We start from the raw sequence: 25,233 nt of genomic DNA on the forward strand, positions 1-25,233 counted from the left end.
TTGATGTTCCTGTCTCTGCTCGGCTGCTCAATGAGCTGTTAACTGTTCTTGTCTCCTGAGTCGAGGTAACAGCAGCCATGACACACAACAACGCCAGCATGAGGACGGTGCCACTACCTAAAATATCTCCACCCTGTGTATCCTAAATAAATGATGATCCCCAGAGGCCTTCCCTCAACTTTGTACCCTGATTGTTGAGCGTTCACAGCCTTCACCTCTTCCCCTGCATTTCCTCCATTTTTCTTTTCCTCTATGTCTCTTCTTTCCATCCATCCTGACACAACCTGAGCATAAAAACTTTCAGATGCATCATCCCACCTTATCACAACTGTCTCTTTCTGGCTGTCTCTCTTCCTCTGAGCCCCTTGGGGTGCTGGGCTGCAGTGCTATCAGTGGCCCTGCTGAACCTCTCCTTGCACGGTGAGGTCAGGTGGCTCACTGCTGCCTCCCCATGTGAGCAGGAGAAAGTTAGGCTTTTCTTGTTACAGAGGAAAAAAGAGGAAGGGTTGCCCCCTGCTGGTGCACAAGCAGTCCAATCTCAAATCTGTTCCAACAGGCACAAACACTCAAAACATCATCTAGGCACACACCCACAAACTCAAGGATGAGCAGACACTGATCTAGTTGAACATTCTGGTATTTTTTTCCTCGATAGTTTGTGCAGCAAGACTGCAAAGGTGAGAGCTTCTGCTGAGACAAACAAAAACATAACCTCTGCTTTCATCCTGACACCACAGCAGACACAGGGTTTATCTGTGTGAAGTCAAATCTCTGCTGTTTGCCTCTGGTAGTGTCTGTTTCTGTCTATTTATATCCCAGCACAGAGCACTTCAACACCCACACAGGAAGGAATTAAGGCTCCACATCAGCGATGACATAATCAAGCTAAAATGAAATTGCAGCCCTCGTGGAAGAAGGGCTTTTCAGCTGGATGATATTACACAACAAGATCACACTTTGGTCCAATGCACTCGCAGCAGGGTAGCTATTGTGACCTAAAGGACACACACACACACACACACACACTGCGGTGATACAGAGAGCAAAGATGACTGGGCTGTGGGTGAACTACAGGGTTTTCAGTTTCTTACTCACTCATTTTTTCCTTATTGTAGCTCAGTAATTGTAATGTAAAAAAATAGATTTGCTCCTTTTTTTCTCCAGATTTTCAGATTTTCTTGACCTTAGATTTTGATTCTCATGTTTTCCTGGGCTAAATGAAACCCCTTTTGAATACATATATTTTTTTCATCTGCAATCTTAGACCCAGTCACAGAAAATTCCAAATGTGGAGTTTACCTTATATCCCCTCCAGAAGGCCTGGATGAGCAGAGCAGCCTGATCTTCACTCAACTGCAGGAACAGAGGGAGGGGAGGCCTGGGACTGGACATTATGTGGAGTAAAGGGAGGAAACAGAACAGAAAGATGCATAAGAACAACAAAATATTTCTATTTCCAATAAAACGGAATACAAGACAACAGAAATGTCTATCCTGATACAATATCAGTGATGAGATGACTTGTACCCCCCCCCCCCCCCCCCCAAAAAAAATAAATAAAAATAAAATAAAATAAAATAAATAAATAAATAAAAATAAAAATAAATAAATAAAATAAAATAAAATATATAAATGAATAAATAAATGAATAAATAATAATAATACAAATAAAAATGATAAAAATAAAATAAAAATTAAATAAGGCAAAATAAAGGAAAAAAGAAAGAGGTAGGAAAAGAAAAGAAAAAAGGAAATTAAGGACAAAATGCAAATAAAATATGAGAAAAAAAATTGTTTGACTATTTCTATCATCTTTCTCTCATAACTGTTTGTTGTTCATTTTAAGATGAGTTTTTATGAGTCAATTTGTCCGATAACACTACATTGCTTTCTCCAAATTCAGAACCTGCTGAGCTCTGAGTCGGTGGTCAGGATGGAGTCTCCAAGATGTTGATCTCTAGTTCAGGAATATCCCTTAAAAGTGACTCAGCTAAAAAATAGTGCTGTCAAGTGGTTAAAAAAATTAATCAAGTTAATCACGTGTCTAATCTGTGATTAATCATCATAAATCACACATTTCTCTTGGTCTTAATTAAGTCTATAGATACAATTTATTGAAATACTACAGTTAACTTGGATTCTGTTTTGAGTGGTGCTGTCAAATGATTAAAATATGAAATAAGTGTAATCATAGAGCTGCCATTGATATCAATTATTTTTCACTTTGCATAAGCAAACAGACTCAGGAAAAGAGGAAATATTTTTGCACTTAACATGTTAAGTAAAACACCTTTTACAGTTCATGTTAACAGAGAAACTTTGTGCTTCTTGATGGAGCCTTGTACAATGCATCTTGAGAGGCAACTTGCAAAACCTTTGAATAAAACCATGTCCTAAATAATATTAATGAGACTTGAGTTTGTTGCGATCCACTTTGTAATTATGTCAATTTTCTCACTAAATCACCGAAGCAGAAAAGAAACTCCTTCCTGCACAGTGTGTTTACTACTCCATGTTAGCATATTCTTTTTTTTTATTTATTCATTTTTATGTAGTCAGATCTATTTGGACAAACTGCCCAAAATGCATTGCCAAAGACATATCAGGGATTTTGAGTCATTTTGCAAAGCCGATGAGTTAATTGAGTTAAAATATTTCATCAGATTAATCATGATGATAGGATTAATCTGATTAATGCTTTAATTATGACAGCCTTGGTAAAAATGCATAAATGTAAGCAACAGCAAGGAAGGAGACACTCACTGCTCTCTGAGCCAGTCCTTCACAAAGGGGATGTCATGAAAGCTTACTGGGGCCTGCTCTGGCCTGTGAGGGTTATGGCTGAAAAAAAGGGGAAGATAGCAAAAACATGACACACAAATGCTCCTTTTTCCAAACCCAGCTCTCAAAATATTAAGTGTGTTTACACATTTGTGTGTGAAGGTGTTCTTACTTGTAGAGCCACTCAGTCAGGAAATCACACGGGTTAAATGCTGTTATTTTTCTCTGCAACACATGAGAAAGTCATGTTCACCATGCATCACACACAAGGAGAAGAGTTAAACATTGCACGTACTCATAACAGAGGTGTGAATGGAGAAATACTAAGAAATACCACTTTTCAAACAGATCTTATAATGAAGTAAAAACTGAAGGAAATGCAAACTCTCATATGAAAATCACCCAAAATCAAATATTTTCAGCATGAATGCAGACCTCAAAGCAGCCATGCTTCTGGGCTTCTTCCAGCACGGCCTCCAGTCCAGGCAACAATACCGGAAACACACTCCCCTCCAAAAACTGCTGAGCAGGACCTGACACAGAAACACATTTATCCAGTAGGTATACACAAAAACTGGGGAGATTTCATCATCTACAACCTGCAGAATATATCTCACTTATCAGTGATAGTGGAGGTGAAGTGTCAGCTGCTGACAGGTGTCTCTGGCTTGGATGTGTAGGTCTGTCCACCAAGGAGTAATCAGCAAGAGCAGGAGGACAACGCAGAGGGTCTCTGAGAGGGCCATCATCCACAGATGCCTAATGATACGAAAAGTAACCATAAAAGGTAAGAAGGGAAAGTAATAAATACTTCTTTATTATTTGAGAGTTAACCTTGGTTGTAGTGCTGTCCTGGGAGATCTGAGTGCTAACAGAGTCATCTGTCCACACAGCACAGGGCGGGCAGGGCTTCTCAGCTTCATACTCTGACAAAACACAAACACTGTATCATTATTATGGACCGTTATCCGTCTAATAGTTAAAGTACACAATTGCCTTACCTTCGCACACTTGTTGCCAAATTGACTTCTCCGCACCGACTGAATTCGCCATACTACCGCCTGGGAGCTGCTGTGGTTGCTAGGGACTCGCTGGTTGCTAAGGAAGTCCAGGCGAAGCTGTACACGAGTTCAGGTAAAATGCGGGGGAAAAAAAGAATAAAATGTTCTGAAGTTTAACTGAAACGAACTACAAACCACTTAAATGCCTAAATTATTTTTCTAAGCGGCTATCCAAATAAATAGTCACGGAAAATAAACTCTATACAATGCAGCCATGAAAATCAATATGGAAAATAAGACTTAGAGATTTTTCGATAAACTTACATTGAGCCTGGCATGTGCACCTCCAGTGGCCTCTTATTTTACTCGTGTTTACTCAATTTTTAAAATACTAAGATACATTTCTTCTGCTATCCTCATCAGCCAATTCCTACAGCCAGTTTATTTTTGACGTTCCACTACTCGCCGCTAGAGGGCGGAAGATATTTTCAGTTTTTAGGACAAATGCTCACTGGGTAGGAACTGAGCAGCTGAATCTTCAGAGAAGTACATTAGCTTTACTTTCTTGATACAGATTTTTGAAGCATACACAAAGATTTGATCTCACTCCTAATTTTAGTACTTTTTGGACCACTTTTGGAGTGGACTGGCAGCTGCAGACCATAATCCATGAGCTGAAGTGTCGGAGATGCTCTGACCCAGCCAATGGACCATCACATTTGTACCTTAACCTGCTAACATCTCAATCACCCATTTTGCATTCTTGCAGAATGTCAGCTTTGGGGACTAGGAAGCCCCTTTGAAGCCCTTTTGAAGCCCATGTGAACCCCCTCTGAAACCCTTTTGTTCCCCATTGCTCCCCCTTTAACTGTGCCACTTTGTTCATTGTAATGCTGTCTGTGTCTTGTTAAATGAAAACATTTGATGAAAAACACAGACAACATTACAATAATTCCCATTTTGTGTCGCCCTTAAAATGTTTTGAAATGTGTGTTTAGAAAATTTAAAAAAGCAATAGTTCTGCTTCAAAATGTATTTTTTTAACATCACAGTGTGTGTAAAGTAGCAAATGCTATTGATGCATGGTTGATCCTTTCATTGTCATATTTTCTATTTTTCCTTATCTTGATGTGACTGCTTTGTAACAAGGAGTGTGTTGTAGGTTGCTTTAAAAAGCCATATTCATGTGAATCTGACTTTTAATCAGAATACCAACAGAAGGATTTGTTGTTTGGAAAGGCATGGGTGAAGGTACTGAACATCGCTTTTTCTAAACAAGGTTCATTAAAAGAATTTTTCACTGACAGTTTTGATGTGTTGTGTAGGAAACATTTCAAAAAAACATTTTTAAGAGCAGCGAAAGGTGATGTGACATTGAGACAGCAGGTTGGGCTAAAAAGTCCCTGTTTGCTCAACCCCTACCATGAAAATAAAAAATTAAAGTAATTTTTCTACTCTAGGCTGCCAAACAGCCAGTAAATAACACAGTTTCTCCTTAAACATTCTGTATTCCTTCATGCAGTCATGAAGGAATACAGGAGTGTTTTAAACTGCAATTCTTCTAGTGACCACTTGAGTCAGTTGCATTCAAAAAGGCTTGTTATCACTGTATGGCTTTTTTTTCAACCCATAGTCAACCAACCAATGGGTGACCTCCACCAGACTAAAGCCCACTTTTCACCGAGCGGTTCAGTTCGGTTCGTCTTGGCACGGATGCCGGACTAAACTGATCCAAGCCTGGAAGGTGGTGCTACAACACTGCAGACCATTGATTGGTCAAATGAATCATCACTTTCTGTGCGATAGCGGCTTTTGTATTTCTCCTGGTGGCACACAGCCTTCGCAGAAACAAAGCTTGCTTTGTGCTCAGAGCTACAGGTATATCACAAAGACGACAAATTGCTGGATGTTTCCCATATAATAGCTGTTCTTTGTTTACTGTGTCACATTTTTCTTCTTCGTTGGATTTATTATATAGATAACATAACTTACCTCACTTTTCAATGGTCACATGGCCTGTCCTTTCGCCCTTTACAGCACTCAAGGCTGACTCTGAGATGATGTCCAGGTTTCACCAAAAACAATACTGCATCATAAAAATATGTTTCTCCAAAAGAAAAAACTGATACAATGAAAGTTTAAAGCATGATTTAGTTTTTCAAAAAAAGTTCTTCAAAATTAAAGTCTTTATTGGAATATAATCCAAAGCAGTTAAGTCATCTCATGACTGAACAAAAATAGCATTTTATCTTAAAAAAAGTCCCAAGATGATTTCAAAATGCACTGAACAGCTTTTTGACAAAATATACATCGTAGTAACTCATAACTTGCTGTCACTAATCAACCTGTTAATAAATAAGATTGTGAACAAAACATTTTTATACATAACATTTTAGACGTCCCCTTTTTAGACACCCCTCCTTTTTCAAACAAATTGTGAAAATCTGTGCCACAAGCATTCCACTATCAAGTTGTTGCAGTGCATTCTGGTACATGAATAACCCCCCCTAAATCAAAGAAAAAAAGCAACACAATGAGTAACAGTAAAAACAACGGTGATGATACAATAAAAGGATACTTTTTTTTATAAAGCAACACTGATAAAAGCAGATATTATAAAGGGCTGACTATCAACAATGAAATATACAGATTACATTCCTTCACGCTTCAGAATAAAGGGAGCCCATGTGAGGACGTTTATAACTGAGCCAGAGGAAGACGCTTAAGCTTCCTCTTCATAGAAACAAACAAAAAAATCTACCTTTGTCTACAGAAGCACTTATATCATTCATCTTCAAAATCTGGTTCTTAATTTGAGACCCAGGCACAGGACTCAAAACTGTCAGAGTGGACATGTGAATACATGATGCAAGTTCTGGTTTGAGAAGAGTCACATGCTAGATTGAATCCAGGAGTGCAGCCATAACCATACGCAGATTTTGTACAAAGTGAGGAGCATCTGGTCCTCTGAACAAACAAAGCCCAGGTCAGTGGTTACATAGTGTTGCCATGATGTTTAAGGACGACTTGCATCAAGCTTCTACTTGAAAAAAAAAAAAACATTTGGAGCCTCTCCATAGGCAGCGTGTTCAGTTCCAACAGAGGAAATTGAAGTTATGGCTGCAAAGATGCATGGCACCAAGCCTCAGATGAAGGGAGACTTAGTCTGGTTTAGTGTGTCAGTCCTGCAGGCTGCTCAAACAGCTTAAAGTCAGTGCAGAGACTTGATGGGAACAAAGAGACAAAGGGTGACATGCAAAGTTGTAGTGGCTTTGATCCTGATTACAGAAAAAGAAATCAGACTGAAAAAAAACAGATGAGGGAAAAGTAATCAAACTGAGATGCAGTGTGTTGAGAAGAGTCTTTAATCCTCCCATTTCTCCGCCAAACCCCCTGTAGAAGAAGGTGCCGAGAAGGAGGATGGACATGTCAGTTCATGGGTTTATTCAGTGCAAGAGACCTCTTTGAAAAAGTGAACAGTTTTAGTTTCATCCGTGGTTCCTTCTTCTGTGTTCATCCACAGCTCCCGTACAGACTTTCCTGTGATTCTTTCAACATTACAAAACACTGTTCATGATGCAGTCTGTGCACATCCCTTAAACTGTCGTAAACTCCTCAGTCCTCCACACCCAACGTCCATCATCTTCTTCTGAGCCTCCTCCTTTTTTAAGAAGTTGGCGAGAGCTATGTACAAATAGAGTGATATGTTGAATAAGAGTGTGTGTGTGTTTGTGGTAGTGATGGGTTCACTGAGGCCGAGGGTCTCCATGGACTCTGAAGCGGTACATGCAGGTGTATTCTGGGTGTCCCCAGTTCGACAGCACCCGCACCTCAATGATCTGGAAGCTCTTATCATTCTGCTCCTGAAAAAGACGGAGGGAAATGTGTAAATTGGCCTGTTTGTTGGTGTCTTCTTTAATATATTCTTCTATCTAGTCTGGGGGAGAAGTGGATGGTAATTCCACTGTGGAACTAAAGTCAAAGGGCATATTGCATGTTAAAGACAACTGTTAAGAAACTAATAGGAAAATAACTTAAAAATAATACCCTGAAACAAATTCCTTAATCCATAAACCACAAGGTCTCCTGGAGACATTTTACTACATTTTCTTGCATTTCCATGGTAAAAACCATCATTTGAACGTGACGTCACAAATAGGAGCCCTGCTGCTTCTGCCTCTGTTTAACATTGACAAACATGGATCAGACTGTCATTTTAACGCGTTAATTAGATTAATTTATTACACCGCATATTAACGCGTTATAAAAATTAACTCAGATTAATCTGGATCCCAAACCCGCGGGGCGTTCAAAGACACACTTATTTTTAAATGTCTGGCACTTACAAACCGTGTGTCCTACTTGGAAAAAGAGGTGTTCTCGTCAGATTTTCAAATTTCCGACAGTCCCTGAATGTATCACACGTGAAAAAAACGGAGGGAGGGAAGCGAGAGTGATTTGTGACTGCCTTCCACATCGCGTTTATTCGACCGTCCTTTTTGAAAATCTGCAGAAAATCAACCGTTTGCTCTAGCTCAATTCTGTAAAAAACAGATAATTCTAAACTCTTTACTGCATTAAACAAGCTCTGAATGATCAATATTTGTCCTGTTTTTAAATCTAAAGAATTCTTTGAAAATTTGCTTCCATCTTCCTGGTGTCCTGTTAGCTTGGAGCTGCTCTGCACCAATGAGCAACAGTTTGTGTGTTCAGAGCATGTTAAACTGAAAATACTTCACTTTTCTTTGATCCAAGACTTGAAAAAAGTGTTTTGTACATAGTTCCTCACAGTTTTTAGCCTTTGGCCCTGGTTCTCCTGACCTCATAGAAGTATAGAAGTTCATATTGAAGTGAAAATCGAGTCAACATTGAGTAAAAGCAAAAAACGTTCCTAAAAATTAAATCAGCTTATCTTAAGTGCAGGAATGCATTGATTTTGTAAAGACAGAACCATAAAACTTTTTTCATGTGTTCCTTATGCCTCAGGATACCTAAAAATGTGTTGTTTATATTCCCACCTTATTTTTAAATGTTTTTTTAGTGTCTTTTAATGTAATTTTAATGTCCTGGAATTCAAAATCTTTATTTTGGGACCTTAAGCAGATATGAGATTAAAATGTGATTAATTAGATTAATTAATGACAAATCCTGTAATTAATTAGATTAATTTTTTTAATCGCCTGACAGCACTAAAAACAATCTTTTGGAAGAAACACAATAAACACAACTTGAAATGCCTGATCTCACTCATAAAAACCTGTTGTTCACATTGGCTCAAAGCAGAGTAAGGGGACGCGGGTCTCCTTTGTTAAATGACGTGAGGTTGAAAAAAAAAAAAAGTATTATAAACAGCTATACTGAAAACAGCCACTTGTTTCTCTGAATTTGTGCCTTTTTTTTTGTTTATTAACATATAAAATCAACGATTAACTTGTTGTACAGCCGTTATGAGATGATGTTCAGTGTTAATTTACAACAAAAAATTTACCTGGAATATGCCCTTTGATATGACAAAACCTAAAGGATTTCCCACAAGGTGAGGTTTGTTTAATGAGTGTTGGACGTCTGATGTGTGGGTTTGGTGTGATAAAATTTCCTCTTTTATTTTCTATTTGTTTTTCTGTCGTCTTATTAATTTTACTATATCTTTCAGCTGCTGTTGACTAATGACGTGTAGGCTGTGTATAAGAAGAAATCAAACCAAATGATGTGTTTTTTAGGAGGGTGAGAAGAGGACTGCCCACAAACAATAACTGATCCATTTCTATCAGGTTACAGAGAGCAACTTTTGTTACCATGACAGGAAATGTTTGCAGTGACTCTCCATCTTCCTGGTACGTATAGTGCCCCAGCAGCTTCCCCTCCTCTTGGTACTCATCATCTAAACCCTGTGCACAAACAAAAAGACAAACAAACACGTCAGTGACATCAGGCAGCTCTCAGATGCTGCTGATGGATTTGATGTAAACCCTTTTCTTACATAGACGGTGAAGTTTTGTGGGGCGCTGGTGATGTTTCCAGTCGGGGACAGGGCCTTGGGGATGTGCTCCACGCAAAAGGATGTGGGCAAGATCCTCAGAGACAACCGGATCACCAGGTAGCCCTGAGAGCCCTTAAATGCCCAGCAGTTACCGGGGTACACGTCAGGCTGAGGAGGAGAAATGTAGAGGTAAGTAACCAAGCCTTCGTGCATTCAAAATCTTCCCATCATAGGATCACAGCTCTCCTGTAGTGACGCTCACCTGGATGACGACACGGGGAGACTGGGAGAAGTACCAGAGGGGCAGGCCGAACAGACTCATCAGGGCCGTTTTAGTCTCATATGTCTCTGAGCAGCGAGTGCTGAGGATGCTGCCACCTGCAGACACGTGGAGGGGTTGAGAGGAAATATTTGATGTTAAACTAAGTCCTCATTTTCCTTTTGTGAAGTCTGTTCTGCAAACCAGGGTTGTTGTAAATAGCGTCAGCGCCTGTGTTGTGACTCGTCCATGTAGGTCAGCAGACTGCTCAGCAACACAGATGACAATGATGCCTGAGCTTCAGCTGTTAATACCCCGTTGTCCTCAGACATGGCTAATGCCCCCACCCTCATTATGTAACAGACATACATTAGAGAGCTGTACTGAGTTATACCACAGAGAGTTCACTAATCTCTGAGAGCACAGAAGGTCAGGGACTGATGGCAACATGAAGCTAAATCATCACCTCCAGACTCCAGCGCATAGTCCACCAGGCCGGTTCGATCCTGGGAGTAGAGTCTCAAAGCGTTCTGGACAATCAGCTTCACTTGCTGGGGAAGAAAGAAAACACACATCCAGAAATGTAGAGCAGCTCAGTTGTTCCAGTTAATAAGAAATTAAAAGTGCACATTCAGTACCTCCTCTGACATTCCCTCAGCAGAGGCAGTGTGCTTGACGCTCCCAGTGACGGTCTGAACGATGTTCTTGGCCTTGAACTCAGCTTCACCCAGAGTCTGGGCTCGGTTCTGCTCGAGCTGCAGGGACACATTTCTCAGGATGCTCATCTCCAAGGAAGCCAGTGAGGCCTGCAGGTCAGGTGTGCTCACGTAGCGCTGAGAGAGCCAGAGGATGAGCGACTCAGGCACCTCACCCTGCTGCTCTCCAGAGCCAGCACTGCCGAAGAACAACGCCTGCAACTCCTTACGCACCTGGGAGGACACCTGAGAAGACACCTGGGCTGATATCTGTGGAGAGATACAGAAGAATCAGATGAAAAAAGACGTGTTCTCAAACTGTACAATAAGAAAATCCTCATCATTTAAAATCCGTACCACAGCAGAGCAAACAGAGTGTCAACATGTGTGTTACTCACCGTGTCCTGCAGCGTCTCCAGCTGCTCACACTTGCCCTTACATCCCAGAACACCCTGCAGGTCCTGTCTGATTTTGCCCAGCTCCATCTCAAGTCTCTGCACCTCCACTAGCAAAGCATCATGGTCCTCCTGCTTCACACCCACACTAAGACAAAAAGCAGAACTGACATGTGAGCTGCTATAATCTAAAATGTGAACGTGTATCAAAGGTTATCAGCAACTGTGTGTGTGTGTGTGTGTTTCCTCCCATGGTTTTATACCTGACGGGCTCTGGGTCTGCTGCTGCTGCTGGAGTGGGCACCTCTTTCTCCTGTTCTTGTTTTTTCTCATGCTCGTACTGTTGCTGCTTCTGCTGCACCTCCTACAACAGATTTAAGGTATGAGAGTTACTGAAGATGGTACAGAAAACACAAACCTTCACTTTAGGATTTCTGAGAGAAACAAATGCAACTACAAGAACTCTTCCTGATGATAATTAGATATTTGATATGACCCAATTTGTTCTTTGTACAGACTCTACACCTGGCACCAAACCAACCCGTCCTGTCTACATACCTGTTATTGTTCCTGTCTGTCCTCAACTGTCTGCTTCACCTGTTCGAGCTCGTCAGGATAATTGTTCATCTTTTACACATTTCCGTCTTTGATCACTGTACGCGTGCCATTATAACATACCCTGTCGTAGCTTTTTAATATGACTCCAGGCTTTGTTTACTATTCAACCTCAAATTCTGTTTTTAACTGGACTGTCCTTGTGGATTGTGAGTTTATTCTTGTTTTGATAATCACACGTATCTGATTTGTTTTTTCTTTAAACTTTGGGAATTTAATGGGTTTTTTTTAATGGCTAATTCATACAGATAAATGGATCATGCTTTCTCAGTAGCTGCACTTCTATTACACTTTTTTGGAAAATATAAGCGCTATTTCTGAAGTTTCGATAAAGAACAATTTCGCTTTGCCAGTAGCCACGTTTACATGCAGACTTTTTTCTCATTCGGATTATAATCATTCCGATTGAAGCTCTCAGGCAAACTGTTTACATGTTAAGCGATCTATTCCAATCTGGTGTTTACATGTGCCACAGCATTCAATCGGAACAGCTATTTTATTTATTTTATTTTTTATTTGAAAAACGGAAAGTTGTTGGGGTCATTCCCACTTTTGCTACTGTGCTGTTTAGCCTTATAGTAGCCAGCCTTCAGCATTTTCCAGCGGTTCCTAATTTGTTCGACGTTACGGTCCACCCCTGCCTCGCTGAGTTTTTTCGTGGACTTTTTTAAATAGTTCAGTATTTCTTGTTTTCCTACCGTCTAAGCGTGCGACAATGTCTAGTTCTTTGAGAGTTTGTATTAAAAACAAACTTTCCGACGCAGACCAGTGCTGTGTGCTCTGTTTGGAAGCCACCATGTTTCCATGTGAGTAAACGTCATACATCACTGCTTGTTTATGTCAGGACAGAGCATGCGCAGACAGAACCCAGCCCGACAACTTTCCAATTCACTGTTTACATGACAGGATTTTGCTTTTAATCTGAATGGGAAAAGGAAAATTCTACCCCTGTGCATCGGAATGAAATTCTATTCGGATTCGGCCTGTTTATTCCAAATGAGGTGTTTATGTGGAGCATTTTCATTCCATTTGGGCTTCTAACCCAATTTTATTCGGAAATTTGGCTCCATGTAAACGTGGCTAGTGTTTCCATTTCCGACCACAAATGCGCACAACTTGAGTAAAGTAAAACCTAACGTCCGTCGGATGCTGAACTCATGATGATGCTGATTCTTGAACACTAGTGTTTTTATTCACTGCTCAAACTGTCGGCCGTGATCACGCTAACTCAAAACAGGCACAAACAAAACACTGAAAAAAGATCATCATCGCCAGCTCACAAACTCTCACTCAACCACACAGGCCTCCGCCCCTCTATCCTGCTGCTCTCTGACCCGCTCACGGCCGTCCTGCCACAGTCTGTGTGGCAGTGGACAAATACAAGGAGGTGAGGGAGGTGCGCTGTTAAAACAACGTGACATTTTTGCAAAAAAGGTGTTTCCATTGCACTTCTGTGAGAAACTTCTATATCAAAACTTATGAAAAACCACCTCACGAGAGCGTAAAAACTTTATATCAAAATTTGAGGTTTTTAGAAAATGTATTTCCACTACCATTTTTTATTGTGATTTTTACATTTTGCGCAATTCTAGGTGTAATGGAAACACAGCTAGTGTTTGTACATTTAAACTGTGTATAAAGATCATTTTTTACACCGTTTAAAATGCAGTCAAATGACGGATTTAACTACCCTCTGCTCAACTGCTGCCAGTAAAAATTGAGCTTTTAGGATTTACTGAGAATCTTGGAGGAATATGTTGCAAACCGATACCGTGCAAAGCATCTCAAACGGCAGATGGTCGCAACAACTGTGCTTTTTAATCCGGTATACACGCTCCAATTTGTTTTATTGTACTCCAAAACAGTACTGCAATAACTAACAGTGTTATTTCACATCACATACTTTCTTATCTCCTGCAGGCTAACAAATAACTCATGAAAATTTAAGGTAGTTAAACCAGCTTGCCATATCCCCCGTGCACTTTGTGTGTTTTTACAATGCGCTCTCTGAGGGGGAAGAAGTGAATCTGCAAAACAAACCTCAGTTTTGGCAGCCAGAGCCTTGAGCAGCAGCTCTAACTCAGCCAGCCGTAGTGCGTGACTCTCTTGATGCTGTTTCTGCTGCTCTTCACCCTGCAACGAGCAGGAAAGACAAAAAACAAGAGATATAAGCACACGTTTAACCCTCCCTGTTTGAACTCTGCACTGATCCTCATCTCCAAACCTGTGCCCTGTTGGTGGTCTCCTGCTCCAGCTCTGCTCGTAACACACCCAGTCTTTGCTCCAGCAGGGAGGACACCCACAGGCCCAGGCTCTCCCTGTCCGTCTGTGTGTGGAGCTGCTCCCTCAGGGTGCTGTAGAGACCCAGGACATCCCCGTGACGCTGCTCCAGCTTTTGGTCACCCTGCTTGACTCGCTCCCACAGCAGGGCTAGCTGCTGCTCCACACGTTCTAGTCGCTCCAAGTCAACACCGGAGACGGCCAGAGGGGGGAGGATAGGCTGGAGAGGAGAGGGAGGGGGGAGAGTTGGAAATTTTGTTCCAAAATTTAGGAATCAGGCCGTTTGCTTGCACTGTTTCTTCTCAGTGACTTACTGGTGCCTGTGACACTGGGCTGGCTGGAGTCTGCACAAATGGAGTCTCTGGTGCAACGACGGGGACAGGGTGGGAAACTGGAGCAGAAGCTGGCCACAAGTTGGACAGGAGGGTGAGAGGAGAGGCAGGACGCCACTCCGTTAGGTTCTTAGCTGGAAGGTAGGCGAGCAGGGCAGCAGTGGACGGACCCCAAAACCACAAAGCTGCATGAGAGAGAAGAGGGTCGGGGTTGAACTTGATCATTTTGGTAACAGTAAAGTCACTCAACATGAAAGTAACGCTCAGGATCAAAGGAATGTAAACTATAAATAAACTCCCAGAATAAATACACCAATATGTTTGTGTTTCGTTGCTCTGTAAGTGAAGAGAGTGATGCTGAAACACAGAGAGGAGGAACTCGCAGGAGGCCCAGCAGGGCTGACCTGAATCTGACGCTGGAAATGCAGCAGACTCTGGGGATGTGTGCTGGTTAGGACACCTCTCTCACTACAGAGCATATTTTTCTGCTTGAGCTCACTAAATGGGTTACACCTGTGCTTATAAACTCACCAAGGAGGAGCAAAAGGGGTAAAAGGAGCAGCAGGAGCTTCCAGAGCTTAGGGAGACATCTGAAACACAGAGTCACAGAAGAAATGGATAAAATGGAACTGACAGGAGTTTATGCTGCTGATTCAAACTTCGACCGTTTTCAGAAGTGATTAATGATAGGATGTTCACTTCAAAAACTAAAGGTTCAGAGTGATTAAGGAGGAATTATCTTTACCGTGTCAGAAAGAAGACGTTGAGGAGAGACATGAGAGACACCAGCTGGTACCATCCTTTTGCAAGGAACCACAGAAGTCCCCTCCCTGCCTTCACTGCAGATTAAACACATCCAGACAAAACACAGTCAGACCTGGTGCACAAGACAGATGGAGTAGCTGCTTAAAATCTAAGAAGATAAAAAAAGGAGTGCAGCCAACCTGGAGCTGCTAGAAGCATCCAGAACACAGAGAGCAGCCTCTGCAGCACCGTCCCAGCCCCTGATCCCAATGCTTTGCCTGCTCGGACCACACAGTAACCCGGCTGGAGGAGGCAGTAACCTGCAGGACAGGTGGAAGGAGAGCAAATGTTAGCATGGCTAGTCTTTAGCTGGGTGTTACTTAGTGTTCCTTCCTTTACTTGTTGCAGTACATTTACAGACTTTCAACAACTTGAGTAAAGTGCTGGTTAACCTGCATAAGCTAGGACGCTCCACAGTGCTCCTGCCAGGCCCCGAGGCCTGGAGGACTTTGTAAGGAGGACGGTTTGTGTCTCAGGATGCTGCTTCCCTTTACAGTCATCACCTGGGTGCGCCAAAATAAAAGATGGCAGGCAAACAGAAAACAGACAAACGAAGGATGTGTGAATAAAACACATTGTGAGGCTTTCATAAATCAAAACAAACAAAATGAAACAATCAAAGAAGAGGACAAAGTATAGAATAAATTGGTTAAGGTATAAGTCAAGTAAGATTTGGGTCACTGTTTAAAATTTTTTTTAGGTCCAATTGATATATATTTTTTAATTTTATTTTGAGATTTAAGTCAGATGCTGACCTTTTATCCTCAAAATTCTGAGGTAAAAAAAATCAGAACTCTGAAAAAAAATTAGAATTCCATCTTAAATCTATGAATTCTGAGGGAAAAAAATCAGAATTTTGATGCTAATCTTAGAATAATAATACTGAAAAAATTCACCAAATTTTTTTTTTATTTTTTATTTCAAGAATATTTTTTTTTCTTGTCAAATATATTTTTTATCATTATTCTGGAATTAAAGCCAGATATTGAGATTTAAGTGAGAACTGTGACTTCAATTTCAGAATCATAATAAAAAAAATGAACTATTTAATCTTCATTTTTCCAGTGGCCCTAATCCTCTTCCGTAGACAAACCATGTGTTGATGCAAAAAGAAAATACAAGCAGGTCACTTGTAAAATGTGACAAAATGAATGGCTGATGAATGAAATGCTTAGCTTGATGTGGGGCAGCGTGCATTGTTAAACCTTCTAGAGTCCCTGCAGCTTTGCCTCATGGGTAAAAAATGCTTTAAACAGCTTTGGATTCACTTTATGCAGACATAAACCAACCTGCAGAGTTTTGTACTCATTAAGTTTATGAATGATTACAGCTTGAATTGTGCTGTGATGATAAACTAGTCCCTAAAATACACGTGCAGGTTTTACTTATCCAGAGCAGCATCTGCAGGTCATAACGGTCACCAGACGTTCGTGCTCATAGCAGTTCACACAACCCCCCCACGCTGCTCTGAACACGGGTCACGCATGACATTAACTCTGTCAATCACTTCTACAATGAGAAAACCAGGGTGGAGAAAGGCTGTGTGTGGTTTGAGTGTGTGAATGTGTGTGTGCTTACACAAGGAGCCATTGAGATTTAGATGCGATGAGTCTTCGGTCATCAGGCCCTTCACATTCATGCTTCTACAGGAACTTGAGTGAGCTGCAACAAACACACAACACAACACACTTAATTAGTTTACAGAGCCATGTCCGCTGAGGACATTAAAAAATGATTAGGACCAAACGGATGTGTCAGCAATCGTACAGCAGATCAGCTCTGTGGAGAGTTGTCTGCTTTGAACACGAACATGTAGTATAGAGGAGAGTAATCAGTTACAGCAGATCGTAGAAAAAAAAAAGGACAAAATGAGGTGAAACTGGTGCTTCAGAGTTTGTACAGTTATTCCCAAAGCTGTGGAGAGAAGCAGCTTCATTTAGCAGAATACTCAGAAAAGAACCAGTTCAATGTCAAACACTATGTGCATGCAAACTATGATGCAAATTTTGTTTCTGACTGCAAACCACGTCTGTTTTAGAAATAAAAGAGGTTTCTGTGCGGTAAGGGTTGTGCTGGTCTCAGTAAAGTGGTTTCTGGAAGTGCAGTTTGTTTTGTTTCAATAAGACTTTATCCTCCAGAAATATAAACCGCTGAAGACAAAAGAGAGGAATGATGTCAAGAAGAGAAGAACAAAAGGTTCAGAAGCTGCGAAGCTTAACCTCTGATGCTCACCGGGACCTTGTCCTTCAAAGCCTTCAGATCTGTGGCCTGTCAGCCTGTGAAGAGTTTTCTGTTTTAACAGCCACAACTGGGACAAACTGGAGGACGCCGCTCGCCTCATGGAGTCAGAAAACGACGTAAAAACACCTGATGACAAACACGCCCAAAATCAATGGCTGTTAATGAAGATACATTCAAGGCAGCAGAGAGGATAAACAGCAAATAGATAAAAACGGGTTATAGGATGACAAATAGGGATGGGAATTGATAAGATTTTGTCAGTACTGATGCCGTTATCCATTCTGCTTATCGATCTGATTCTTTAGCGATTCCCTTATCAATTCCTGTTGTGAATTTTCTTGGTACAAAAAGTAGCTTTACAGGTTTTCTGTGTCAACAACATTTAATTGATTTTATACTGTAAGTGAATAAAATGTAATTTGTCCCTGAGTCTGGATATTTCTGGGCATAATTATACAGAAACAGGTAAAAATTGCACACAATGTGACGTTGATGTATTGTGTTGTAATATATTAACAATTCAATAGGCCATCTAGTGGCTCAAAGTGGTGATAGCAATAATTTAAGTTGTTTGGAAGCTTTCTGTAGTTATGAAGTCAGCCATGAGTCTTTCATTAGCCTGTTAGCTTTTGACATTTGAAATTCTCAGTATTTTTTACAAAGAGTTGATGTGATATGTTTCTGTGATGAAAGTTGAAAATGTATTCTGAAGCTGAAATTGTACTGATGTATGCTACCTGCTAGCATATCAATGCAGTTTCCCATATATGTTAGCATCAAGCTTGCGCTACTTTGTTATTTTGGTAAATAAGGTGATTTATACCATTTGTAACGTACTGATAATAGGAATCTCCTGAGTAATGTACATTTCTTTATGAAGTCAGTTCTTCAGTGAAACTTCAAGCTGAAAATCCTGAATCGGTAAGGGAATTGATAGGGGAATCATTAAGCACAAAGGCTAACGATATTGATGGATTGAAACATTTATTATTGATTCCCATCAGGAACCAGTTTTCAATTCCCATCCCTAATGACAAAGGAGCGAAGTGGATGACAGAAACACCAAGAGGCTGCGGAAAGATAAGAGAAGGTAATAAGGTTTCGTGTGATATGGAAATAGACTGTGACTCAGCAGGAAACATCAAGACTGATGGTGACACGTCAGCTCAGGCTGAGATAAATTGTGGAGATTCAAATTAGCTGAAAGATTCGCTTTTCCTCCAGATCGATGATTAAAAAAAATCTCACTCCAAGCTGAGAGGGTAAAACTGCTACAAGGGAAAACAGAGAGGAAGGAATGAGGGAATGATGAGTAATGATGAGATCAAAGAGCGTCTTTTGGTTTGTACCTTTTCCTGGAGGGTTTCTGGCCTTTGAACCTAGCCAGAGCACATTGTTGAAGAGCAGGGTGACTAAGGACACTATGGGGGCCACGGCTCGTTTGCTGTAGCGCATACACGTGTTAGACATAGACACCAGCAAACCTGGAGAAACATGTCAGTGCTGTTATATTTTCATCATCACAACTTGTTTATTTTTCTAATTTGAAAGTACTTTCACAGTAAAGCTACATTTGTTTAAAGCTCCTGTGGGGGGAATTTCCTGTTGTGTCACTTGTGGAAACCTCTGTGGACAAAGCAGAGTGATTTTCAATATGCTTACGGTGCTTTATGAGTATCCAGTACCAGGTTATGGTGGTCTTGGGATGGATTTAAACACCCCTCACAGGAGCTTTAACAAAGAGCAACTCTGCCTCTAACATATGTGTCTCACCTGTCTTATTCCGTCGACTCCTGTCTCTTGAGTATATACTTGTGAAAGGTGAAGAGGAGGACGAGGAGGAGAAAGCGTCAGAGGAGGCTACGGCAGCCTGAGATGGTGATGATGATGATGATGATAATAATGATGCTGAAGACTGGGTGATGAAGGAATCCTTCTTCTGAGAGTGAAGGGAGCAGTCTTTGCAGATGTAACCATTGGCGAGGGAGGTGTGGGACTTTGACGTGCTGGCGCTGGCGTCGCCGTTGATACTTGATGAACTGTGGTCGGCACCGTGGCTCCTCCCTGGTAGAGCAACGTGAAAGCAGAAATATGACACTTATTTTCATCACTGTTGAGTAATTTCTGTTATTGATCATAATAAGTCATTTCTGATGGATCTTTGTTTCAAACAGCTCACCCCAGTGTCCATCCACAGAGGAGGTGTTGGTGGTCGTGGTCGTAGTGATGATACGTTGTCTCAGGTGTGGCTGATCGACGATGGGTGTGAGTAATGTGGCGTCAGACTCTTGGTGGCTCTCCTGAATGCTGCTGCTGTCGATGGGGGTGCTGATGGCTGAGAAGGAGAGGGTTTTCCTTGGTGTGACAGCTTGGCTTAGGGATAAAGCGAGGGAGCCTGAACTGGACTGCTGCTTTTTGCTCCGCAGGGTCCTGAGAGAGCAGAGACGAGAGACATGTAAGTGTGAGACATGGTGCAGAGAAGAGATCTGGATGACGGTGCATTTACACTGAAAGTTATCAAGACATCTCAAAACCATTCTTGACTTCTTATTTAGTCAATGAACTAACAGCTACGAGACAGAGTTAAGTGATCTGAATCTTTCATAGTGAACCTGAAGTGTTCTGATCACAGGAGTTGAGCTGTGGGCTGAGGATCACTGAAGGTTTAAAATAATCAGGCCAGGCTAGCAGAGCTGCTATCCAGGGTAAAGTGGACAAAGCAGGAGGAGACCATGTTGTTTTGCGTTTTTACATCACAGGGTACAAACTCATTGTAGGGGCCATTTTCAATTGTTTTTACAGAGCAAATTAATTACAGTTTTAGGTTCATATGAGTTTTAAGTTTTAAGTTTTAGGGATCAAATTCATTTAAGTATATTAACTAGGGGTGTAATGATCCATCGATATAGATCGATACATCGATTGGTTAAGCAATGATCCAATCATATCGATGGAAAGTCAAAACATCCATCAACATCGTGGTCTTTAATGTACGCCTTTATTTTGAAATCCTGACCGGACACGCATGTCCGTTCTGCGAGTCGTTCTGAAGTTTCCTCTCAAGCCTCACGCACTCAGCGTATGAGACACACATTTGAACCTTTTCACTCTCTGACACGCCATGCCTGATATTTCTCCTGCTGTAAAATGTACTGTTTAGCGCCCACCAAGTCATACCCCTGTAGGCCAACGTGTAGCAAGACGCTGTTAGCATCACAGAGCTAAATGGGAGCCAGACATGTCGGCCAATCATAAAATAGCTTTCCTGTATCCGGGTAAGATACGGTCAACCTGACTGCAGAGGTTGCAGGCTGCACTCATGACAGGAATGCATCATCACACGACTGCAGTGAGTTATCTCATAATTTGATTTTGTAGCCCCTGATTCAGTGTCATTCCTCCTCCACATCGACTATTACACAGTGAAACAAAGTCTGATCATGCTGACATACAAACTGGGGTTAACAGGCATCACAATAAAAAAAAAAAACTATCAATGTTAAGTTAGTTAAGTTGATAGTTCTACTTTTGAACAATAGAAATGTTTGGGTGTAATTAAAATAAAAGCTTCAAATTTTCAGTTTGATAGAAAATGGTCAAATGTTGGAGGTCAATAATAAAGTTTGTGTAATCAGTCATTTTTAATTATAGTGCTGCATCATTACTTGATATAATAATCAAATTCGCACGTTTGGCGCGGCGAGTTTGGAGCGTTCACGCGTTTGGGCGGTAGACGCGAATTCGCTCGAGTTCAAAATATTCCCCCACGACGTCATTGTTTTGACAACGTTGGGGGGCAACTGCCGCCTGCTCCGGCTCCAATTCCGCCGGAGGATGGAGGAGAAAACAATCTGTGTGGTGTGTCATCATCCAGAGTTATACGATACGACGTGTGTACTCTACAGAGACCGGGAAAAAAGGATCAGGCTTGGTTGAAAGTCTCTGAGGAGACAGGTTTTGAATGTAAGTTCTGAAAACATTCGTTCCCAGCTGGATCTGCCTGTACGGGCTATCACTGAGTCCGACTGTGTTTTCCTCAGCGGAGTTTTAAGCCTGATAGAGAGGAGGAAAGTGCGGGGCAGGGGCAGAGCCAGGGAAAAGATGAAAGTTCTCTGTGCTCCTCTCTTTCCTCCACCCCTTCATTATCCCATACGGGGGGTCGGAGGTTCGGGGGATCGGGGATGAGATCGCAGGGAACAGCCAAGCAGGGCTGGTGGATTACCAGGGAGAGGCAGCAGGCATTGATTGTGATCTCCAAAGCTTTCACACACTCTCCTGTTATGCTTTGGAAACCACAGCTCATTGTTTTTCAGCTGCTCTTTTGGACTTTCGGTCTTTAAATGAATGAGCTCTCTACTCCGCATGCGCAGTACCGCGCATTCGCGTGTTCGCGCCTCAGGTTGTCAAAAAAGTCCAGCGGCGAGACTCGGGCGTTCACGCGGCGCGTGACAGGCCATTCGCGCGAGTAAATTCGCGTGTTCGCGTTTGGTGTGGCCACGGCATAAGACCCATAAGGTAATTGTGGGGACAAAAAAGTACCTTACCTGAATTTAACCAGTTTTAATTTTGAAACATAATTAGATCATACAGATGGCTATAATCCTCTACAAACTGTCATACCCAAAGGTCAGCACATCGTTCCACATTTCAGTAATAGTATTTCTTTCTTGCCTCAGGTGAAATGTTGCTGATTGTGTTCAGTGAGGACATGATATCTTCTTAAATCGATCGAAGGCCCCTGAATCGTATCGTATCGTATCGTATCGTATCGTATCGTATCGTATCGTATCGTATCGTATCGTATCGTGACAGACTTTGTGATATCGGCAAATATCATATCGTTGTCCAAAGAATCGATATCGTATCGTCATGAAACTGGTGATTTACACCCCTAATATTAACTGTAGAATAATTGAGTACATCAAATAAGTAGTTTTTGTTAGTTCATAGATTTATTTTGACGGTTTGTAGTGCTTGATTATGAGTGAAGTTTTGTTTATTAGGGCAGTCAGTGCAGGTGTGGGGGTGAGTCTTTTGTTCAATACAGAGTGAGTGGAGCTAAAGCCAAACGTTTTTGTGAATGTGTGACAGAAAAAAATTTTTTTGTTGGATTTCTGTGTTCAGTTGCACAAATTACATTCCTAAGAAATGAACAACAAAAAATGAAGCTTGCACCTGTAAAATAAATGGACCATGAACCAGCTTCGTGAGTACTGGATTTATTTTTGAAAAGTTGAAAAGTGGACATGTGTCAGGACAGCAGCTAGGGCTCCTCTCATTCAGGTGGCTTTTAAACACATTGAAGGATCTGCCACTATGCTCATCACAGGCAAAAAAGGTGACAATCACTCCCCATAAAACAAAAGAACAATTACATAAATAACAATAAATAACAGGCTAAGAAAGGATTACTTTTCTCTTTGCAGAAAATCATACAGGTCATCCAGCACGACAGCTGCATATGATGACTGTGTGGTTATAAGTGTGAGTGTAGTTTTCTATGAAGAAAGAATAAGCAAATACAAACTGAATAGAGAATAATAACCTCACATCCATTATTTTCCCCCATTACCTAGTACAAGTTTTTATCCTTTGACTTTCTTTTACCTTTAACTCTGTTGTGTGTCGTCTTTTATTCTTGCCTTCCCTGCTGAGCAACTTTAATTGCAACTGTCTATGAAATGTGCAATACCAATAAAACTGCCTTGCCTTGAGTTATATGCACATTATTACCAACCTAATAAAAACGAAACAGAGGAAGTAACTTAATGGCTGTAAGAGCGACCACAACACGATAATGTAATCGCAGCATGACCAGCGCTGTTTAGCCGACGGAGACGCGTGCATCATTAAAAAAGGGATGAAAATAAAAACAAAAGAAGCTTGGCCAAACAAGCTAGGAAAACATGCCCAACAAAGTGAATTAGATTCATAAGATTCATGACAACTAAGCTCACCCAGTGGATCAACAACCCCCAATTAACCAATCTTCTTCATAATAAATTATAACTTTATAGCGACAAATCACAACAAACATTATCTCAAAACGCTTTCCAAAGAATCCAGACCAGCTCATATTATCATCATACAAGATACGGAGTCAGATCTCATCTTATCTCACCATGAGTAGAGATCTTTGCAGGTCAAACCTCCTTTGACAGGCAGGAAGACTCATGTTAGACAGCTGTAGGTGTAGTCTCTGACTTTATTCCTTTGTCAGTAATTTCTTCTTAAGTCACATTAAACTAATACTACAGTATTTGTTGTTGTTGTTTTTGAGTTAAAGAATATTGCTTACATTGTTTTTTAATAGTACCAACATTCTTTGAATCTTCTCATGTACTGGGCAGGAGTTTTGGAATTTTACTGACTTTTAAGTTGTTGTTCTTTGCCAAATAGAGCTTACAGCAGTAAATACTTCAAGTGGTTTATAAGACGCTTAACTTCTCTAAGCTCCTGAAGTGTGCTGGAGTTATATTTTTTAATCTGAAGTGTAACTCCATCATTGCATGATCATCATCTGTTCTTAAGATGGGATTAAAAAAACAGATATTATTACAGTATAAAAACGGCTGGAGATGCGTTTTATTGCACCTCTACATGAAGACGATTTATGAGAGTGGATGAGGGTGACCATCGATAACCAGTCTTACCGTGTCTCTCTCCTGCTGCTGGTGTAGCTGCTACTGTGGTTCTGAGAGTAATCAGCCAGGCTCCCGTTGTCATAGTGACTGGCGCTGTTCTGCAGACGCAGGCTCCGCCGTGACATCCTGGGCGACTCGTACACGGCAGCAATCTGGTGCTCCCTCTCAAACTCTAACGCTCTGGAGGAGTAGCTGGAGCTGAGACAGAGAGGAGGGAGAAGAGGAGAGGAAAGAGCGGGAAAGATGGGGAGAAAGAAAAGAAAAAAAAGTTTTGAATTGGAAAGAAAAGTTGCACAATGAGCAGCAACAGAGAGATGGTGAGACTTTTCGCCTCTTATTCGTACTGGATGGGGATGCCCTGCCTTTTTCAAAAGCATGTGTCATCTCCAGAAAGGCTTGGACAAACTGACTGTTTAGAGAGCTGTCTTTCTGTTGTTCCTGCAACTGGCAGTGAGCCTGACAGGAAGTGACTCACTCACAAGGGAGTGAGGAAAAAAAAAAAAGACAAAACAATGAGAACATTGTGTCTCTGAAAGTCAAACTGGGAAAAAGTGCCATAAAAATATCCCAAAGTATGCAAGTGAAGTGAAAAAAATCTACTCCACTAAGAGCGAGCTTTAGCCAAGCATAAGTGGAAACACACTGTGTATTTTTCAAATTTGACTTTGGCGTGCGTTGTGCAGCTGTGAGTCACGGGGCCACACCCACCTGGCACAGTAGGCAAACAGAGTCAGGGTAAACATTCAGCCTGGACTAACAGGGAACAGGGCAGGAACTGGGAAATTCAGCGGAAACATTAGAAGATGTGCCTTTAAATCTATCTGACAAAGAGGAAAATTAAACAAAAATGACTTTACAGACACCTCCTCCTCCTAAAGACGTAGACACAGTTAACTGTTTAAAAAAAGTGATTTGTGTTTTATTAAAAACTTACTATACTGGAACTGTTTGATTGATTATAAACTGAACTGAAAGAACCTGCTTACACAGCACTTTCTCTGACTGTTTACACACCTCAGCATGTGGCTCAACTGGGTCAGGCAGAATTACTCTATGAGTGTGTAGGGAAGGGTGGAGGTGGAGGTGGAGGTAGAGGGAGAGGAGGAGGAGCAAAGCCATTTATCGTTCGCTTGAGGACAGAGAATAAACACTGAGCCTCTCTGGTATGAAAAGCTGATTGGTTCAAGCAGTGTCTTCGTCAGTGCT

At 41.3% G+C, this 25,233-nt stretch overlaps 2 protein-coding genes across 9 annotated transcripts in view; both read right to left on the reverse strand.

The window, feature by feature from the left end:
* The window catches only part of iqck (IQ motif containing K), a 29,262-nt gene extending 25,393 nt beyond the window's left edge, over nucleotides 1-3,869 (reverse strand). The window contains exons 1-7 of the mRNA XM_074697151.1: nucleotides 3,783-3,869; nucleotides 3,616-3,707; nucleotides 3,399-3,540; nucleotides 3,217-3,314; nucleotides 2,954-3,006; nucleotides 2,764-2,841; nucleotides 1,300-1,384 (exon numbers count right to left, since the gene is read on the reverse strand). Coding sequence (XP_074553252.1) covers nucleotides 1,300-1,384; nucleotides 2,764-2,841; nucleotides 2,954-3,006; nucleotides 3,217-3,314; nucleotides 3,399-3,540; nucleotides 3,616-3,707; nucleotides 3,783-3,834 — 600 coding nt within the window. The 5' untranslated portion in view covers nucleotides 3,835-3,869. The remainder of the gene's footprint in view (nucleotides 1-1,299; nucleotides 1,385-2,763; nucleotides 2,842-2,953; nucleotides 3,007-3,216; nucleotides 3,315-3,398; nucleotides 3,541-3,615; nucleotides 3,708-3,782) is intronic.
* A 2,123-nt stretch (nucleotides 3,870-5,992) lies between these two features.
* Nucleotides 5,993-25,233, reverse strand: part of sun1b (Sad1 and UNC84 domain containing 1b) — a 42,917-nt gene continuing 23,676 nt past the window's right edge. For 3 of the 8 annotated variants that reach the window (XM_074697503.1, XM_074697500.1, XM_074697499.1), the window contains 21 exons: nucleotides 24,037-24,225; nucleotides 19,563-19,813; nucleotides 19,157-19,447; nucleotides 18,733-18,867; nucleotides 17,375-17,509; nucleotides 16,721-16,804; nucleotides 15,535-15,645; nucleotides 15,283-15,402; nucleotides 15,084-15,177; nucleotides 14,870-14,928; nucleotides 14,321-14,523; nucleotides 13,951-14,226; nucleotides 13,767-13,859; nucleotides 11,375-11,475; nucleotides 11,115-11,259; nucleotides 10,660-10,986; nucleotides 10,488-10,572; nucleotides 10,025-10,140; nucleotides 9,763-9,930; nucleotides 9,578-9,670; nucleotides 5,993-7,645 (listed from right to left, as the gene is read on the reverse strand). In XM_074697503.1, coding sequence (XP_074553604.1) covers nucleotides 7,529-7,645; nucleotides 9,578-9,670; nucleotides 9,763-9,930; nucleotides 10,025-10,140; nucleotides 10,488-10,572; nucleotides 10,660-10,986; nucleotides 11,115-11,259; nucleotides 11,375-11,475; nucleotides 13,767-13,859; nucleotides 13,951-14,226; nucleotides 14,321-14,523; nucleotides 14,870-14,928; nucleotides 15,084-15,177; nucleotides 15,283-15,402; nucleotides 15,535-15,645; nucleotides 16,721-16,804; nucleotides 17,375-17,509; nucleotides 18,733-18,867; nucleotides 19,157-19,447; nucleotides 19,563-19,813; nucleotides 24,037-24,152 — 3,120 coding nt within the window. In that variant the 5' untranslated portion in view covers nucleotides 24,153-24,225 and the 3' untranslated portion in view covers nucleotides 5,993-7,528. The remainder of the gene's footprint in view (nucleotides 7,646-9,577; nucleotides 9,671-9,762; nucleotides 9,931-10,024; nucleotides 10,141-10,487; nucleotides 10,573-10,659; nucleotides 10,987-11,114; nucleotides 11,260-11,374; nucleotides 11,476-13,766; nucleotides 13,860-13,950; nucleotides 14,227-14,320; nucleotides 14,524-14,869; nucleotides 14,929-15,083; nucleotides 15,178-15,282; nucleotides 15,403-15,534; nucleotides 15,646-16,720; nucleotides 16,805-17,374; nucleotides 17,510-18,732; nucleotides 18,868-19,156; nucleotides 19,448-19,562; nucleotides 19,814-24,036; nucleotides 24,226-25,233) is intronic. The other 5 variants (XM_074697502.1, XM_074697501.1, XM_074697506.1 and 2 more) reach the window with 5 other exon arrangements.

The sequence above is a fragment of the Halichoeres trimaculatus genome, unplaced genomic scaffold, assembly GCF_033239565.1.
Source record: "Halichoeres trimaculatus isolate MK-OKI-2021-1 unplaced genomic scaffold, fHalTri1.1 fHalTri1_scaffold_20, whole genome shotgun sequence".
NCBI lineage: Eukaryota > Metazoa > Chordata > Actinopteri > Labriformes > Labridae > Halichoeres > Halichoeres trimaculatus.